Raw genomic sequence first — 15,504 nt, 5'->3', positions numbered from 1 at the left:
GACTTGAAGTTTTTTTAAAGGCCAGAATTTGAAGTTCTACCAAACAAGTAGTGAGTTTGTCATTTTTACCGCCAGTATACCCCAGACTGAATGTAACATGGCAGCACAGCCTGAAACCTAGAGCTTGGTACTGAGGCTCAGACAGAGAAAACTCCAGGAGAAGCCCCTTATTCTGTCTTGAGGAGAGAGAAAAAGGAATTCTTAAAGATGCAAAGTACAGAAATTCCCCATTTTTCTCTTCTCTGAGTTCTCTTAAGTTCTAGCCTTCAAGCAATCACACAGGCAATGACATTAGAATTCCCAACAGAAGGGGAACCAAAGTTCTTAGGAAGGAAACCGTCCTCTCTGATCCCAAGAGAGTGGGGCAAATTCCCATCACTCTACCTTCTCTCTCTTCCTACCACTTGGCCCTGGAAGCAAGTATAGTCAGAGAAGCGTGCGGCAGAACAGGATAACAAAGCCCCCAACTTTCTAGCTAGTCAAACAAAAAGGAATCAAGTACGAACAACCATACAGAAATTAAAAGGAGTAAATGGGAATACTATTAAACCAACAAATCAAACAATTTAGATGAAATGAACAAATTCCTAGAAAGACACTAATTACCAAACTGACTCAAGAAGAAATAGAAAATCTGAATAGGCATATAAAAAGTAAAGAAACTGAATACTTAAACTTTAAATTGGTAACTTAAAATATTCCTATAAAGAAAGCACAAGCCTCAAATAACTTCACTGATGAACTCAATTAAATATTTAATAGAATACCAATAATTCACAAACCCAGAGAACAGAAAAACTCAAAATGGGTCATAGACTAAATATAAGAACTAGAACTGTAAAATTTCTAGAAAAACATAGCAGAAAATTTTCATAACCTTGAGTGAGGCAATGGTTTCTTAGATACGACACGAAAAAACACAATCCATAAAGGAAAATAATTGATAAACTGGACTTAATAAAAATTTAAAACTTTTGCAGCTACAAAATACCATTAAGTAAATGAAAAGATAAACCATAGAGTATAAGAAAACCTTTGTAAATCATGTGTCTGTTAAAGGACTGTATCTAGAATATATAAAAGAAACTTGCAACTCAATAAGAAGACAGAGCACCCAATTTACAAATGGGCAAAGATTAGTCCTGGTATGATTCTGCTGTGCAACTGTTCTCTAAAACAGTATTTGTTTATCTCCGTCCACCTTCTCCCCCACTTCAGTGTGTGCCACCACCCATGAAAGAGTCAATGGACATGGACATGAGCTCCCTAAAACTCCAGAACAATCTTGTCGGTTACGAACTAAAGTCTGACAAAAATGATCACTTTGAGGTGGGTAAAGATGAAAATGAGCATCAGTTATCTTTAAGAATGGTCAGTTTAGGGGTTGGTGCAAAGGATAGATTGTTGAAGGAGAGGCACTGAATTATGAAGGCAGCCCAATTAAAGTAACGCTGGCAATTCTGAAAATGTCTGTAAAGCCAACAGTTTGTTTTCCCTTGCAGGCTTTGAAATAACATCTATGATCTTATGGTTGTGTGTGGTTCAGGGCCTGTGCATATTAATGGACAGCACTTAGCAGCTGTGGAAAAAGATGCACAGTCAGAAGATAAAGAGGAGGAGGATGTGAAACTCCTAAGTATATTTGGAAAGTGATCTCCCCCCGGAAATGGTAGCAAGTTTCCAAAGGAAAAAGTGAAACTCGCTGCTAGTAAAGATGATGATGATGGAGATGAAGAAAATGACTCTGATGATGAGAAAACTAAAGAGAAAGGACCAATAAAGAAATCTATATGAGACACTGCAGCCAAAAATGCACCCAAAAAAATCAAACTAGAATAATAATAATAAAGAGAACCCTCAAACCATCAACACCAAGATCAATAGATTAAGAATCTTTCAAAAACAGAAAAACACAGCATCATCAGAAACAGGGCAGAAAAACACAGAAAGGACCTAGTTCAGTAAAAGACATTAAAGCAAAAATGCAAACAAGTATAGAAAAAGTGACTTCCCCAAAGTGGAAGCTAAGGTCATCAATTATATGAAAAATAGCTCCAGGTAACTGAACAGGAGGCTACTCAAGATTTCCAGCAGTAAAGGAAGTCTCTTCAAGAAAATAATTTAACTTAAATTTTTCCATCTTATTTCATTTCTGTAACAGTTGATATCTGGCTGTCCTTTTCATAATGCAGAGAACTTTTCTTACTGCATCTGATCAATGTTATTTAGGTTCCATTGCTGTTGTCCAAAATGTTTGTTGAGCTTTTAAAGATGGGACTCCATCCTTTGCTTGGTTTTAAATATGTAAGGAATGTTATAATAGGACATACTAGCATTGGTGGTCAGACAAATGAAAATGCTGGGGAGACAAAAACATACATGTAAAATGAACTCAATATTTTAATAAAGTAAAAATATAAAATTAAGTTAAAGTAAAAATGGGCAAAGATTTGAACATTTCACCAAACAAGATCTATGAACTGCTAATAAGCACATGAAAAATGCTCAAAATCATTAGTCATAAGGGAGATGCAACTTAAAACTACAGAAATACCACTTCAAACTATAGCTATTATAGAATAGCTATAATAAAAAAAGACAGAAGATAACAAGTATTTCCAAGGATAAGGAAAAACTGGAACTTCATACATTGCTGGTGAGAATGCTGTAATTGTACGGTCACTTTGGAAAACAATTTGACAACTTCTTTAAAAATTAAACATAAACTTACAATACAAGCTAGAAATTCTACTCTGGATATCTGCGCAAGATAAATGAAAACATATATCCACATAAAGATTTTAAGCAGATATCATAGCAGCATTATTTATAATAGCTAAATATTGTGGAGGAAATCCAAAGTCCATCAATGAATAGATAAACAAAGTGGTATACTCATAGGATGGAACACTATTCAGCAATAAAAATGAACAAAATACTGATATGTGCTACAACATGATACATGTTACACTATGAATGAACTTCAAAACTTAACCTACATGACAGAAGCCACATGCAAAAGACAACACATTATATGATTCCACTTACATGCAATGTCCAGAAATGGCAAATCTACAGATACTAAAAGTAGATCAGTGGTTTTGTGGGGCAAGGGGTGAGAACAGGATTGACTGCAAACAGGCATGAGAAATCTGTCTGGGGTAATGGAAAATATTCTAAAACTGGAAATTACATCTCGAAAAAATGTTGAAAAATTAAATTAGACCTCAAAATTTCAGGTGGAAGTAATGTCCATGTACATGAAAACCAAGATATTGGCAAAGATCGTCCAGGGAAAACAGTAGAAAAAAGCTTAAAATGAGTTCTTTGAGGACAGTAGACAGCAACAAACAAGAGACAAAAATTATCTATAATAGATTGCAAAATTGGCCACAATACTATGCAACTCCTCCCATCATGAATCTATTTCCCTCACTCCCCGAGACTTGCTTTGGCCAAAACAATGTATGAGCAGAGGTACTCTAAGAGTTCAGAGCCTAAACCTCCAGAGGCATCATCCCCCTCCACTCTTGCTGCTTTTGGAATATGAATCTAACCACATATGAACCAACCAGGGTTGCCTTACTGGAAGAGGAGAGTCCAAGTAGAGGAAAACGATGAGTCAGTCAGAGGCTGACTAAAGACACTTGAGGCAGTTCCAGCTGTGATGAGCCAAGCCTGGCTCAGATCAGAACAACCCTCATCTGGGCACAGCTCAAACTGCCAATCCCCAGAATTGTGAGCTAATTAGTTAAGTGGTTTGTTACAAAGCTTCAGCTAATTGATACACTAAAAAGACAGAAATATGACTGTTGGATAACACAACATACTAAAAATCTGGGTTTTAAGAATAAGCTTCCTAGGCATAAGAATGGAAAAACAGTCAATGAGTTTGACTCAGGTCTGGGAACTGTCAAAGTCATTGTGCAGAGGAACTAACTGCAGAGTGAGAATTACAGTGAAAATTTCTCTGTTTAGTTGTTTAGGGTCCATACTGAACAGAAAGGCAAGTGAAGTGAAGTGAAGTTAAAGTGTCGACAAGCTGAAACCTAGGGAAGATTTAGGACTGGAAGTCCTGATGAGGTAAGGAAGAAACTCACTAAGAGTTCATGAGGAGGTGCAGATAGGCAGGCATGTGGTCAAAGAGAGATATTTTAAAATTCAAGATCTAGGACTTAGAGCAGTTCTAAGATATGATGAAATAAGCACAGGTTGGATGGATGAATGAATGAATAATTGGAGAGCTATAGACAGATATTTGTCCATTTCATCTAAGCTGTCAAAATTTTTCTGATGAAGTTGTACAGAATAATCTCTTATCCTTTTAAAGTCTGTGGATTCTGTAGTTATAACCTCTCTTCCATGTGTCATAGCAGTGATTTGTGGTTTTTTTCTTGATCAGTCTAGCTTTATGTTTATAAACTTTGTTGATCTTTCCAAAGAACCAACTTTGGTTTTGTTAATTTTCTTTATTGTATGTCTTTTCTCTATGCCATCAATGTCTGTTCTTATCTTTATTAGTTTCACCCGTTTTATCCCTAGCTTCTTAAAGTTGAAAATTTGTTAGTTTTTAGATCTTTCTTCTCGAATATAAGCAGTTAAAGCTGTTTTCCTCTATGCACTGCTTTCGTTGCATCATACAATTTTGAGATACTGTGCTTTTATTATCATTTGGTTCAAAATATTTTCTAATTTTCCTATGACTTCTTTTTGATGTACGAATTATTTAGAATCATGTTATTTAATTTCCAAATAGGTTAGATTTTCCTAAAGATACTGATTCCTAATTTGATTCTGTTATAATCAAGAATATATTCTATATTTCAATCCTCTTAAATTTAAAATTATTGTGATTTTTTTTATGGCCCAGAGTATAGTCTGTCTCTGTGAACACATCATGTAATGATAGTGTTCTACAGATATCAGTTAGGTCAGGATAGTTGAGGGTTATTAAGATCACCTACATCTTCACTGATTTTCTGTGTGGATATTCTACCAATTGCTGCAAGAAAAATGTTAAAATCATCAACTATGATTACAGAATTGTCTATTTCTCCTTCAATTTTGACAATGTTTATTGCACGCATTTCGAAGCTCTGTTATTAAGTACATACACATTAATGATTGTCTTCCTGAACAATTAGCCCTTTTATCATTATGTAACATCCCTTTTTATCTCTGATACTATTTATCTGTTGATATTATTTACTTTGTTATCTATTTTATCTGATATTAATATAGCCATGCCAATCTTCTTATGCTTATTGTTTGCATCATTTATGTTTTTCCATCCATTTACTTTCAATCTAAGTGGGTCTTTAAGTGCATCTCTTGTAAATAGTATATAGTCAGGTCTTGCTATTTATTCATTCTGATAGTCTCTGTTAACTGGAGTGTTTAGTCTATTACTGTTTAATGTAGTATAAACATAAATAAAAAAATAAAACTGGAATTTAAGAGGATAATGCTTTCAATCGGCCTATAACCTAAGTATGTATTATTCAGTACTAATACCCTGCAGCATGTATATTTTATATAATAAGTAGTTGCTCCATAAAATCTATTTAAAAAAATCAGTCAATAACTAACTAAATCCCCATGTAAAATTCCTGACTGCTAAATAAAAGAATTTCACCTACAGTATAACAGTTCCATCTACTGATATGTAAAATGCCTAGAATATAGGACATTTATATTCATCTTAGTTTTAAAGACTTTGACATTTAAGACTTTGAAGATAATACTGGAATAGCAATTCTAGAATCTTTCCCTTATAAAACTGTTAACAACGAGAAAGTGACCAGGCATGAGCAAGGTGACATGCATACTGAGGTTAAAATCATAGTCTTTAAATAGCAATTATAGGAGTACATTCACTTGCTTATCTTAATCATGACTCTTGGAGTTGTCTGAATGTTACTTTCAAATAAAATAAAGTCTTATTACTTTGTAATTATACATTAGAAAATAATTTTATGAAAAAAACTTCACGAACACTAAACAGTAAATGAAATTAAATTTTTTCTCAGATTTTATGTTATTTAAAATACACTAATATTTTATAGATGTAACATTATTTCTAATGTCTTCTAACTTTTCATATTTATTCAAATTTTTTCACCAAAGAATAACCCTGCTCACTTATCATCTCTATTAATTCAGGCAAAGGCATGAGATGTGCTTGCTGGAAATGGACAGTCTCGAATGTTGAATTCCATGGTGAGAAAAAAGGCTTGAGGTAATAGCTGCTTTAAAGAGGATAAAGAAAATGTAAGGAAAACCTAGTTTCAAACAACAATTTAAAGCCTATCCTAGCCTTGCTCAGCCTAGATCAGCCAGAGACCTACAAGGGAGTGAGAAAGAAAATGTTTGTTGCTTTTTTTTTTTTCTGGATGCCATTCTGATTGTGTAATTGTTACAAAGTGAATATATAAAATATATATATATTTAATGTAGTTATTGATATGATTGGATTTAAGTCTACCATCTTATTTATTTTCAGTCTGCCTGGTTTGTTTTTTTTTTGTCATTGCTGTTGCTCTTTTGTTCCCTTGTTCCTTCCTTCTTTGAATCATTTGGATATTTTTTAGAATTTAATTTGGGTTTGTCTATTATGCATTATTTTGCATTGGTTTCTCTGGGAATTAAAATATGCATCCTTAACTTTTCATTATACTTAGAGTTAATACACCACTTCATATAAAATGTAGAAACCTTACAATCATATAGGAAGTTCATTTATTCTCCTGTACTTCTGTACACTATAGCTGTCATATACCTACCTGTTTTATAAACCCTACAAGACGATGTTATAATTTGTGCTTTAAACAATTATATATTTTTTTTAAAAAAATTGAGGAATAAAATAGTATTTTATATTTACCTTGATAGTTGGCATTTCTGATGCTCTTTATTCAAATTCACCAACACATTTCTCAAAACTAGTTGAACAAAGATTGCCAAAGCACACCATTTAGCTCTCAGACATGAACACACAGATTACACATTAAAATTGCCCCTAATTTTTTCTCTTCAGATCATGACAGTTAAAGCAATACCACTTAGCAATAGTCTGATTATAAACAAAACAGAAATTCAGGCATTGGAACTGGATAGCAATACTAGTGATAAGGTAAATTGGTTATAAGATAATTCAGAATACACTTAACACTGATTTTTTTTCAGATTATAAATTGAAATGAAAACATTAAATACTAAAACTTTTGTTCAAAACTCTCACATCAAAATATAAATATCTCTTCAATATACGAATAAAAATGTCAGAATATTTTCAACTCATTTTTAAAAGTGTGTATTTTCAAAGTAAACACAGGATGTTAATTAAGGCATAACTGTGAGTGTTTCTGAAATAAAAAGTGAAAAGCATCTGTCTATTTCCCTTTAAGTAAAGAGGGATATGAGAATATCTGTAAAGTTACAGAATCCATGAGAATTGAGAATTAAACTAACTTATAGAAAATGTCAAACATTCAGTCATTCAGCAAACATTTACAGAGCTTTACTCTATGGCATACAATGAGCTAAAACTAGAGATTTGGACTTTCAAGATATAGTCTTGTAGGAAAGACAAACAAAAAACTCAATTATGATTATGAGGAAAGAACTAAGATAGTTTCCTGGAGAAGATGACCTATGAACTGGGTTTTGAAGGATGAGCAGGAGTTAGCCTTTTGTGCCCAAGATTTGGGTTTTTGAAGTGTTGTTTTTTGTTTTGGTTGGGGTGAGTGGGCAAAGAAAGGAAAGGAAGAGAAAGACAGGCTTTCTTGGTTGGAAATACTATGGACAAAAATAATAATCCTAAAAGGTCACGGTCTGCTTGGAGAATTACAAGAAATATGGACAAATGGTTGGACTAGAACTGTCACAAGGACATCAGTATAGGGATCCCTCTGATATCATGTTATGAAGGCTGAACTTTGTTACCTCGAGAGAAGTGGGAAAGCAATGAGGGATTTTAAGTAGGAGAGGAATATGGCTTACCCAATCTTTTCTTCCTTGCCTATCTCTACTGCAAATGCTAGGAAAAATCAGCCCATATCCCAAACTTCCCTTGGTGTAAGAGATGGCCTGCGACACAGTTTTGACCTGTCAAGTGTAAGAGGAAATCTAACTGGAAATGCTTCTAGCAAAGATTTCAATTTCCTGGTGAATATCCGTCCTTGGCTGCCTCTGCTCCTTCCCCTTCTTCCCTCCTTGAATTTGGGCATGCTCTCTGGAGCTGTGCCAGCCATCCTGCAATCACTGAAAGAAAGGCCAGGATTATCCAATACACCAGCAATGACACAGTAGAGCTATTCAAGCAAAGTCTGCAGCATCTCTAGACTTCTTGCTGAGATTACTTGAATCTGAATGTTTCCATGATGGATAAAAGTTTTAATAATTAATTTGTATTTTAGAATGATCCTTATTAAATTAGTATGTATGGACTGGGGATGGGGAAGCAAGGAGACTTGTCTGGAGTTTTATTATGGGGCCTGAACCAAGATAACTGCAATGGGGATATTAAGGAAGGCAGACTCCAGAGATATTTAAAAGAGAAAAAAGGGCAGGATGGATAAGAAAGTTGTCTGTCATATCTTTTAGGTTTCTAGTTTGAGCAACTGCAGGGGGTTCAGGGTAGCACCTTTCTCCAAAACAGGTGCAGATATGGTGAGTGATTGTTGAGTTCAGCACTGATTTTGAGGTACCTATGGTACATAATGAGAAAATAATGAAAAAGCAGTTGACTCTCTGTATTTAGAGGTTAAGATGAAGTCTGGATTTGAGCTACAGATTTCAGAGTAACCATTATATGGGGATAACCTAAAACAGAAAGTATGATGTGATCCTACAAGTAAAGTTTGAATAGTGTGAGCAAAAATAAGACTCAGAAAATTTATTAAGACAAAAAGAATATTGGTGGTTGCCTAGGGTTTGGGGGAGAAGGAGTAGAATGGGGAGCAAATGATAACGAGTCTCGGCTTTCTTTTGGAGCTAATTTAAATGTTCTAAAATTAAATTGTGTGATGGTTGCACAACCTTGAGAATATACTAAAAAATCACTGAATTGTACACTTTAAATGGATAAACTGCATAGTATGTGAATTATATCTCAATAAAACTGTTTAAAAAATTAAGCCCAAGACAGTACCTTGGGAATATCAACATATAAATAGGAAGATGATCCAGTGCCAGAACAGAGGGACCCATGGCCAGAAAAGAGGTGTTGTCCAAACACCTGGAAGAAAGAGTTTCAAGAAGCAATCAGTGGCCAACAGTGTCAAATATAAGAAAGGTCAATTAAGTTAAAGACTGAAGTATCTGATTTAGTAATTTGGAAATCACCAGTGCGCTTAGTGTGTGATTTTAAGTAGTAGCAGCAAAAGCCAGATTATACTAAGTTGAGGAATAAATGAGAGGTGAGGAATAGGAGATGACAAATAAACGTCTCAGGTAACTCCTCTTGCCCAAAAGAGCTGGTGGTATAAAGAGGTTTGTATTGTTGATTTCAAAAGGAGGCATATGTGATATTTATACATAAGGGAAAGGAGCCAGCAGAGAGCGTGCAATAGAAGATAAAAGAGGGGAAGACTAATGGAACAACATCCCCCAAGGGAAGGGGAAAAAAGGAATTCACGACATAAGCATAAAATATTAGTATGGAGAACAAATGAATTTTCCATTGGACTGGGAGGGAAGTTTATGGTGCTGCTTAGTTTGTAGGGGCAAGAAGTTTAATGTGTTATTACTTCATGGCATTGACATTCTCTGTGATTTAAGAGACTAAGGTCACTGGCTGAGGGTGAAGGAGTAACCTTGGGGATTTTAGGAGGGCATAAACATTTAGAGTAATTACTGTGGAAGGGAAATTTTCAAGGGATAAGTTTAAATACACATACGCACATTCCAAATACTTTGAAAAACCTGTAATATATTTCACAACTGATAAAAAGGGCCTTGCACATAATTAAATACCTGCAAATTTATTATACTTTACATGAGGATTTGTTATGACCACACTAAAGAGATGAGCAGGTTGTCACAAATCCCTGAACATATGGTGTCCGCAATCAAAATGTAACTCAGTGGTGTTTGTGCATTGGACCTAAAAAACATGGCACTCTGCAAAAGTGCAGTTTCAGGGTGACTGGAAAGGCCCACAGTGAGTCATTTTCCCAAGCCTCTAGAGCAGAGGCCACAACTTTTCATTGTCCTTCAGAGTGAAAAAAAAAAGAGTGATCAGGCTGTTTTGCTATAGTTGCTAGAAAAGAAATGAAAGGCAATTTTTTGCTTCTCTTGACAGTGCTCACAGCAGGTGCTCTCCTAAGGTGTTCAAATAAAATAATGTTATGTCAAAGGTCTTTGTCAACTGTGAAGTAGTATACAAAAATTATTTTTATTGTAGCTGGTACCTAGTCATATTTCCAGTTCCATATTCTTTTATGCAATCTCAAGAACACTTCATTCTAATTATATCGGTGTATTCTGAGCTCTGATTTTTTTCCCTATTTTCATGTTCTTCCTGTGGCCTGAAGATTTGCTCTCATTCATTCTCTGTCTAGCCAGGTACTACCTACTGCATGCTTCAGCATAAGCCTCTTTGAAGGCTTCTCCGATTACTCCAGCTAGAAACAATCATTTCATTGGAACTATTCCAACCATTCCTTTTCTATACATAATTTGTTACATGGTATTTGTGCTAATTATATTTTTATCTTTGCCTGCCTTAAGCTCTAGAAAGCAGGAATTGTGTTTTCTAAATCGCCTTTTTAGCATGATGCTTGCACATAGCAGAAATGTGGCCTGTTGCTTCTGGAAGGAGTTTCAAATATCTTCATGTTACCAGTGAGAACACCAAGTGCAAGTCTCAGAGACACTAAGAGACTTGACAGAAATCACAGTTAGTTAATAGCAGAGCTGGAACCCAAAATAAGGATTTTAAACTTTTATTCCTATATTCCTTTCATTAAACCAATCCTCTATTGTTAGCCTGGTTCTATTTTGTAATCCAAATCTCAAAAAGAGTCATTCTTGACTCTAACGGTGAGACAAAGATTCAAACTTCTCTGCAAAAGCTTTTGTTTCAACTTTCATCTAGACTACATCCAGATTAATTAGCTTGGATGCATGAAAAAAAGTGAGTTTTTTCCCTTTCTTCTTTTTTTCCTTTCAGCATTCTATTTTGTCGCCATGTAGCTAAAGTCAGGGTAAATTATATGGTAGTGCTGACTCTGTAACTAGGGTGAATTTTTTTACAAATGTATTGGCTGTACTTGTACACCTCGGCTTCTGATGCTCTCATCACATTTGTGACTCATAGTTGGAAACCGCACAGCAGTTCAGTTACTGTAACAGAAGAAACCAGTACCTATAAAATTTCAGCACTGATATTGGGAGTGACCTAGAACTAATCACCAAGGGCAGAGGCTATACCTCAGACCCTTTGTTAGCCCTAGTATTTAATATTGTACTTCGTACATAATTAAAAATGAAAGTGTTTATTTTTAAAATAATTGGGTGACACTACATGAACACTATATCATGTGTAGAGTTGAAATTAAGACTGATTTAATTAGTGCAAATTAATTTAGACCTGGAATTTAACTCTAGGCAAAGAATTTATTTATAAAGATAACCTATTTGTAAAAAGAAAGCTAAATAATAAATTATGATTTTCTCTAATCCATTAAATTGAATAATTCTTAATGAAAGATGCAAATTTAAAGAGAAGCTGTGACATACAGTTATTTTACTGACCATTCTTCCATGGTTTGGTACAGTAACACTGGAACCGTAATGAGGCCAAGAGGGTTTATGTGGACCATCCTCATCTAAGATAACTTGGATAATCACTGTAAGAACCTAAAGGATTTGCCTACTCAGCCTTATAAGGAATATCCACTAAAAATTCATCCAATTTAGCTTCTCTCTTTCATTGAGAATTTGGGGCATATTATTCTCTGAGCTGTGAGTGACACACTTGAACACCATAGAGCAGACAAAATGTAACCAGGGAGTTCTTGTCTTACTCAGTCTTTATCTTGCTATGTGACTCTTCAGGAACTGTTTAACTTGAGTTAACTCTTTTAGTTCCTTTACCTGAAATGGGAAGTGAAGGTATTTACTCAAATCCTGATAGACATAAAACACACTCTTCTCCCTCCTTTTATCAAACAAGGCTTCCCTTATTCCACTGAGCTGATGAATAGGGATCACTTACCACTCTTCACTCCGGGTATTCTCAAAGGGCATTCTAATTGTCTGCAGTCTCCTGAAGTACTCCCAAGACACTTACCTGTAATCTAATGGTACCTCAATTACCCATATCACTTTCTGAAATTTCCTTAAAATCAAGATTGTCTCTGCCCGATTTTCACCACAAGAATTTAGGGTGACAGTTAACAATTGTATAAAATCACAGCATAAAACAAAATATAAATCCTCAAAAAAAGTGCACTTCTTAGACACCCAGAATGAAGACTTGGTTTCTAAACTGTGTCCTATAAGAGTGTGAAATCATATGTCTTCATTAGCTGTTTAGGACTAAAAACCAAACAAACAAAAACCGTACCAGTTCTTTATCTACATACACAAAACACATATTTCTATTTATCTAATTGGGCCTTTTTCTCTGTCAGTGAATTGGGGTTATACTGTTCAACTGTTACTAGATGAATTAATAATTTCACATTCTCATATGCTAATTATTAAAACTTAGAGGACTATTAAAAAGCTAGTAGAGACAAGTTTACAAGTAAGTGAAAATAAAAAGGGTTGTTGGTGGTTATATTTCCAAAACACTTTATAAACATCTACATTATTTATTTCTAGTTTCAGGAAGAAAAACTGAGGTGGAGAAATGAGTCGATTATATCCATAGCGAGGAGAAAAAAGCTGGAGCTCCTCAGATGAGAGTAATGTGGCTTTCTTCCCTGCTGCAGAACTTTCCCAAAGCAAACTGGGTCCTAATGACATGGTTTTCCTCCCTCAAGAAGTATTTCTCTACCTGGGAATGAACATCCTGAAATTTCCTTCCCAACTAGATTCCTCGCTGGGCGTGTGGGTAGCAGAAGCAATACCCTCTGCCAAGTAAAGCAGCAAAGTGCTAACCGAACTTCTTCATGTGTTCAAGGGCTTTCCCAAAACAATTTCACATTTCGAAATGAGTCAGCAGATCCTAAACTCATTTTCCTCATTTGACCACTATGGAAATGCTGAGGGTGAATTATCCACTTACTGAGATTGAAATGAGGAACAAGAAAACATAAACTTCTTAGCTCAGTATGATTAGGACTTGTCAGAAAATAAAAACCTTTCCTTTTATAATTAATTATTCTGCAGCAGCTACTGCTAAAAAACAGCAACAAGAATATCCATTATGCTACTCAAATTCTAATTTTTAAAATATGCTAGAATCCAAAAAAGTCAGAGGTATTTCTCAAGGAGAAAGTCCTGAAGGAAATGGCGTTTTGATAGAAAGGGAAAAGAAAAAATCCCCTATGTTATCCTTAAGAGGAAAATGTTCCATTTGTAGTAAACATAAAACAGTAATAAAATATGACATTCTCATGCAACACAGTCTCAGGATTTTCACTTATGAAATAACATCTTTTGAGTGGTTTATCGATGGTGTCTAACTGTGAAGTCTGCTAAGATAGGTAAACCACAACAAACATTGGTACCAGTAACCTCCAAGCCTGGCTGTGTGAAACTCTCTCAAAAAGATGGAAAATTATCTCACACTAAGTAGGGTTGGCCTGGAAACTCATGAAAAAATGCTGGGTCAGGGAGAGCTTATGTTTTTGTTTTGTTTTATTCTATCTTCAGTGGGTCCGGTCCTACAGCAGTCCCACAGTCCCACATAATCTCTGCACCACCCCACCAGCTCATGGAAGGATGGTCCACATTTTGAGCACAGAAGCTAGCACACACAATCAAATAAAGCCTAATCACCACCACCATCACTTTGCAAAAATCATTAGATGGCTCCAATAAAATACAGAGCTTCATAAGTGAATAGAAATATAAACTTGAAAGTCTAAAACGAAACGCATATAAATCAAATTGCTTTACACTAACTTCCTAAAAGCTCTTCTCTGCTGTCGGATATCTACGTGAACAACTCCATCCAGTACCCAGAAAGCTTCCAGCGGCAAATGAAGCTGAGATTCACCCCGGGGCTAAGTTTTCTAAGGTCCATAGTGTCTTTACAGGCTGTCTTTCCCCATCTTGTACAGAGGCTCTACAGCACAAGAAATTTGCTAAAATTGTTGTTCGGTTGTGGGTAGTATGCTCGCCATTCAATACTCTACTGTTTCCTTAACACGCATATGATTAATATTGGTACTCAGTTAAGAGAACATCTTCTGACCTTGAGCGTGCGCGCTAAATAAATTACCTCAGAACGAAAGTGGTGTGATCTCATAACAGCATCTGGAGAGAAAAAAGAAAACCGAGACTTCATTTAACTCTCCGTTCTTCATCTGCAGAGTTACTGATGACTTAACCTGGGGGGCGGGGGCAAGGGTCGGGAAGGCACATTCCAAATGCCTCGAATTCAGTGGGAGACATCCTATATGGCAGGAGGTTACTAGGCCATCAGTCTGTAAGTGATTTCTCCACGAGAAGTTTCAGGGGAAGTTCTGGGAGAGTTGGGGAGCCCCGAACTCTACATGCCTTACTTTCTTACTCCTAAGCTCCAACGGTGGATGGGTGAAGGAAGGCTGTCGCAGCCCCGGACTCTGCTCCAATTACCCTCAAGGGCTTAGGAAACTGACTCTAAGAATTTCCGTCCGCTCCTCTCCTCCCAGCTCTCTGCATCGCTGTGTTTATCTCAACCCGGGAGACTAGAGGAAGGGGGTGAGCGCAAAAGAGGCGAGGGACGTTAAATACATAAACGTACTCAGCTTGGGGAGTGGGCAATGATGGAGATAGTGTCAGCAGCGCAGAAGGGAGCGAGCCGCGCTTCACTCTCCAAATCGGCTTAAATGTCCCTCCTAGCCCGAAGACACACGTCGCAGCGTGTCTTACCTCGGCTCCTTGAACGACCCGAAAAGACCGATTTCATCGGATGCCTCCCTTTCTGGAGCTTGCGATGCCAGCAGCAGAAGAAGACGATGGTGGCGATGGTGCCCAGCAGAAGCAACAAGAGAAAGAGGGCACATTGGATGCTGTAGGGTCTCAGCAAGACCAGGAAAGCCGCGGCGATCATGGTGCGGGCGAGGCGGGGGCAGCTTCGCGGTGGGGCTGGAGGGCGGCGGCACAGACACCCGCGCGGGGCGCACGCCGAAGTGGCGGGCACGGACGAGCGCGGCTCAGCGCGTCATGCCCGGCGCACGCGGCCCTGCGCCCAGCCCAATGGCTGCGCACTCCGCGCCAGCCGCTCTATGCGAGTGATCCAGGGCGCGGGGAGCGCTTGCCATGACTCAGCAGACGGCGACAAGGCTGGGACTTGGCGGCGGGGAGCCTTTCCCATCCCTCCCCTGGCACCCCCGCCCCCGCCCG

At 36.9% G+C, this 15,504-nt stretch overlaps 1 protein-coding gene and 1 pseudogene across 1 annotated transcript in view; one reads left to right on the top strand and one right to left on the bottom strand.

The window, feature by feature from the left end:
• Positions 1-15,231, bottom strand: part of LOC102889885 (dystonin) — a 401,789-nt gene extending 386,558 nt beyond the window's left edge. Inside the window, exons 1-2 of the mRNA XM_025042814.1 lie at positions 15,031-15,231; positions 14,399-14,433 (exon numbers count right to left, since the gene is read on the bottom strand). Of these exons, the coding sequence (XP_024898582.1) occupies positions 14,399-14,433; positions 15,031-15,211 (216 nt within the window). The 5' untranslated portion in view covers positions 15,212-15,231. The remainder of the gene's footprint in view (positions 1-14,398; positions 14,434-15,030) is intronic.
• LOC102892492 lies at positions 1,234-2,158 on the top strand (annotated as a pseudogene).
• Positions 15,232-15,504: the final 273 nt, after the last annotated feature.

The sequence above is a fragment of the Pteropus alecto genome, unplaced genomic scaffold (assembly GCF_000325575.1).
Source record: "Pteropus alecto unplaced genomic scaffold, ASM32557v1 scaffold7, whole genome shotgun sequence".
Lineage (NCBI taxonomy): Eukaryota > Metazoa > Chordata > Mammalia > Chiroptera > Pteropodidae > Pteropus > Pteropus alecto.
Note: the sequence above shows the minus strand (reverse complement) of the source record. Positions and strands in the feature narration are given on the sequence as shown.